Source organism: Geotrypetes seraphini, chromosome 2 (assembly GCF_902459505.1).
Source record: "Geotrypetes seraphini chromosome 2, aGeoSer1.1, whole genome shotgun sequence".
NCBI lineage: Eukaryota > Metazoa > Chordata > Amphibia > Gymnophiona > Dermophiidae > Geotrypetes > Geotrypetes seraphini.
This window is the reverse complement of record NC_047085.1, coordinates 519502476-519506900: the sequence shown is the minus strand read 5'-3', so window position 1 is coordinate 519506900 and position 4425 is coordinate 519502476. Positions and strand designations below refer to the sequence as shown.

At 43.9% G+C, this 4425-nt stretch overlaps 1 protein-coding gene across 1 annotated transcript; it reads left to right on the top strand.

Moving 5' to 3' along the window:
* Window positions 1-1501: 1501 nt before the first annotated feature.
* Window positions 1502-3274, top strand: LOC117354681 (gastrula zinc finger protein XlCGF57.1-like). The gene has a single exon (XM_033932545.1). The coding sequence runs from the start codon at window positions 1563-1565 to the stop codon at window positions 2604-2606; it is 1044 nt and encodes a 347-aa protein (XP_033788436.1). The 5' UTR covers window positions 1502-1562; the 3' UTR covers window positions 2607-3274.
* The last annotated feature ends 1151 nt before the right edge of the window (window positions 3275-4425 follow it).

Sequence of the window (4425 nt, the reverse complement as noted above, 5' to 3'; positions counted from 1 at the left end):
TATCAGATTTGAAATATATATCCTGCTAGAGCTGGTGTTAGACATAACTGGGGACTGCAAAGCCCAGGCAGTGCTTCGTTAGCTTCCAGCTGGCTTAGGGCTCTCTCTGACTAGGGGGAAGTTGCCCTAGTTGCACTCCCCTAACACTATTCTTGTCATGTGTGACTGCGGTATTCTGTTAGCATGATATTTGTGTAGCATTCTGTAATAATTTGGCTTATTCAGTTTTCTCGATAGTGGAGGGGATATTTGTGAAGGGGAGACGAGACTAGAGTTTTTGTTGATCCTTGCTGTGTATTATGGAATATTGTTTCCTTTTATACTTTAATAAAATAAGTTCAATATAAAATCAACTATTCGAGGCTTGTGTGAGTGCATCAGACGGTTGACGGGGTGGGGACAAATTTTTTTCCCGTGCCATTCTCTACTTTGGGACTCAGCTGAGTGAACTGTGGCTCTGCCTCTATAGGGGAGGTGCTTAATATTGTATTTCTTCTCTACAAGCTGGTTCACTGGAAGGGATAAATCACCTCATGTACGGAATCTGTAGTAGATTAACTGAAAGATTATTATCCAGGTAAGAATCTAATCTTTCATTCCTATAGATTACGGTCAGTGCACTCAGATTTTTGGACCCTTGAGAGATTTGACTCCCTTAACTCTCCGCACTGCCATTTCCAAGGAACAGCCCCCCAAGCTTGCTCTGTCTATACATAAATGCTTGAAAAAATGCTTTGCAAACAGGAAACTGACCAATTCTCCAGTCATAAATGGAAAATCGTGATCTTCCTCATTATACACAGGTTATATTTTAAACATACCCGCTGTTTTCTAACTCATGAGAATCCTTCTGTTTATATCCAGCAGATCAGCAGATCCAATATGAATGGAAGAGAATGAAGAATCAAGGAGAAGATACGGTTGAAATGGAACAAATCCAACCACAGTCAGAAAATGTCTGTGAGAATATTTCCCAGAAACCTGAAAGGATTAACACAAAGAAATGTAAGCAGGAATCAACGGAACAGAGAGACCCTGCAGGAGACTCAACGGATGGAGTCACTAAGTGTGAGAGAAATGACAGGGAGCTCAGTAACATCCCAGAGGATAAGAGACTCTTAGCAGAGAGACCCATCCAAATTAATAATAGTGACGACGTGACATCTGAATTCCACCATGCCAAGAGGAAAGGAAAGAAACACCATAAAGAACTCCAGCTGCACAAAAGGGATCATATAAATGAGAAACCATATACATGTACTGAGTGTAAAAAAAGCTTCATGGACCATTCAAATCTAAAAAGACACCAAGTGCTCCACACAAAGTACAAAGCATTTACGTGTACCGAGTGTAATAAAAGCTTAACTCGACTTTCATATCTAAAAAGTCACAAAATGATCCATACAGGGTCCAAACCATATACATGTACCGAGTGTAATAAAACCTTCAGTCAGGTTTCACATCTAAAAAGACACAAAATGATCCACACAGGGTCCAAACCATATACATGTACTGAGTGTAATAAAACCTTCTCTCGTCTTTCAAGTCTAAAAAGTCACAAAATGATCCACACAGGGTACAAACCATATACATGTACTGAGTGTAATAAAACCTTCATTCAACATTCATGTCTAAAAAGACACCAAAGGATCCACACAGGGTCCAAACCATATACATGTATTGAGTGTAATAAAAGCTTCACTCAGCTTTCACATCTAAAACGTCACAAAATGATCCACATAGGGCACAAACCATATATATGTACTGATTGTAATAAAAACTTCTCTCATCTTTCACATCTAAAAAGACACAAAATGATCCACACAGCGTACAAACTATTTACATGGACTGAGTGTAATAAAAGTTTCACTCAGTTTTCAGGTCTAAAAATCCACCAACAGACCCACACAGCAGTCAAACAATTTATATGTACTGAGTGTAATAAAAGTTTCAGTCGGCTTTCACATCTAAAAAGACACATAATGATCCACATAGGGCACAAACCATATATATGTACTGACTGTAATAAAAGCTTTGCTCACCCTTCAAATCTAAAAAGTCACAAAATGATCCACACAGGGTACAAACCATTTACATGTAGTGAGTGTAATAAAAGCTTCACTCAGCTTTCAGATCTAAAAAGACACCAAGTGATCCATGCAGGGTTCAAGCCATTTACGTGTACTGAGTGTAATAAAAGCTTCACACAGCTTTCAAGTCTAAAAAGTCACAAGAAGCTGCACATGGGAGAGAAACCATTTAAATGTACTGAATGTAATAAAAGCTTCACTCGGCTTTCAGATCTAAAAAGTCACAAGAATATGCACATGGGAGAGAAACCATTTACATGTACTGAGTGTAATAAAAGTTTTACTCAGCATTCAAGTCTAAAAAGTCACAAAATAATCCATACAGGGTCCAAGCCATATATATGTACCGAGTGTAATAAAAGCTTCGCTCACCCTTCAAATTTAAGAAGACACCTAAGGATTCACACAGGGAACAAACCATATACATGTACTGAGTGTAATAAAAGCTTTACTCAGCTTGCACATCTGAAAAAACACCAAAGGATCCACACAGTACAAACTATTTACAGGTACTGAGTGTTAAAAAAGGTTCACCCAGCTTTCAACTCTAAAAATTCACCAAACGATCCATAGGGAAGACTAATCATATACTCGTACTGAGTGTAATCAAAGCTTTAATCGGGTTTCAATCTAAAAATTCACCAAAACATTCACATCATGGAATAAGACACTGTCTGTGAATCAACAGGTCTTTCCTGCATTCCCAAATAGCTTTGATATTATAGACTGGCTCCTGCCCATGCTGCCTTAAATCCCAAAATGGCTGCTTGAAGTCACAAGCAGCCACCTTGTGAGACTGTCTCTGAAAGTCATAGCAGTCACTTTGACTTGAAAAACCTGCTGGGCAGGAGTGTCTGGCGATTTGATCCTGTCTCCAACGTACCACCAGAGCAGTAAGGTAAGCCCAGGGCCTATGGGTGTGTTCGGACACAGAAGCAGGGCTGGGGTATTTATGCTTAGAGAGAAAGGAGGACACTCAGAAGTCAGAAAATAATATTGGTTTCATCTGAAAATGCACTGTCATTTTTAGTTGAAACCAAAACAAGGCTGAATGTGCATTTCAGCTTGGTTTTGGTGACAAAACCAAACCTCTTAGAGCTCCTCAGCCTGAATAACCTTTTATCCCAGGACAAGCAGGCAGGTATTCTCACTAGTGGGTGATGTCATCAGACAGAGCCCCGGTACGGACGTCTCACAAGCACGTGTTGCTTGTAGAAACTTAAAGTTTCTAGATGCCCGCACCGCGCATGCGCCGGTGCCTTCCTACCCGGAGATCCGGGCGTGTCTCCTCAGTTCTTTCTTTTCCGCGGAGCTGAGAAGTTCAACTTCTTCATGCGCTAGCTGAATTCAGTTAAATTTGCCTTCCTTGTCCGCGTTTTCGTTTTCGTTTTCTTTTAATTACAGTTAACAGTTCTTTTCTTTTTCAAAAAAAAAAAAAAAAGAAGAAGATTATTTCCTCCGGCGGGTCGAACGGGCCGGCCACGTGGCTCAGGCCCACTGGCTTCGACCTCGCAGCGGAGATTTTCCGGCCTATGTCCCGGCCAATCACCGGGTTTAAGAAGTGCAGCAAGTGCCAACGCGCGATTTCACTCACGGACCCTCACTGGCGCTGTTTGCAGTGTTTGGGCCCTGACCACATCCCGAAATCGTGCGGGCCTTGCTCTACCCTTACGGCACGCTCATTCAAGCGGCGTTGCCTATTGTGGGAATCGATGTTCAAAATGGACGCAGCTAAGGATCCCACAGCCTCCACTTCATCTGATACCTCCCCGGTTCGGGCGAAACCGGCATCGACCACCCCTGCATCGAGTGTGGTGAAACCGGCATCGCTCACCCCGACACCATCCACGAGCTCGATGTCGGTGCCTGCCCCGGTCTCCTCGGTTCAGGTACCTCTTCCTTCCACAGTGCCACCAATGGTCATCAAAGTGCCGAAAGCTACTAAGCAGAAGCACTCGACCTCGAAGGAGCGCGATGTCCGTGCAGGAGGACCCCCTTTCGGTGCGGATCCCTCCCTATCGGCTTCGCTACGGTCCGTGCTGGAAGCTCAATTCGTTGAGCTCATGCAGACCATCGGACCCGGGCTCATCGCTGCCATACAGGGTGACCTCCCGGTACCGATCCAAAGGGGCGGTCCGCCCCCTCCCCCTCACCGTTCGACCTCGACAACCGACGAGGACGAACGGGGGAGGGCGGCGATGCCCACGCGGCAAGCCTCGCTTACCGATATGCCGCCATTAGAACCCATTCCGCCTCCGCGCCAACATGGGACCAGACCTCCGATCGATACTCGAAGCCCTGGGCATAGTCAGGAAGAGTTCTTCCGTACTCCTTA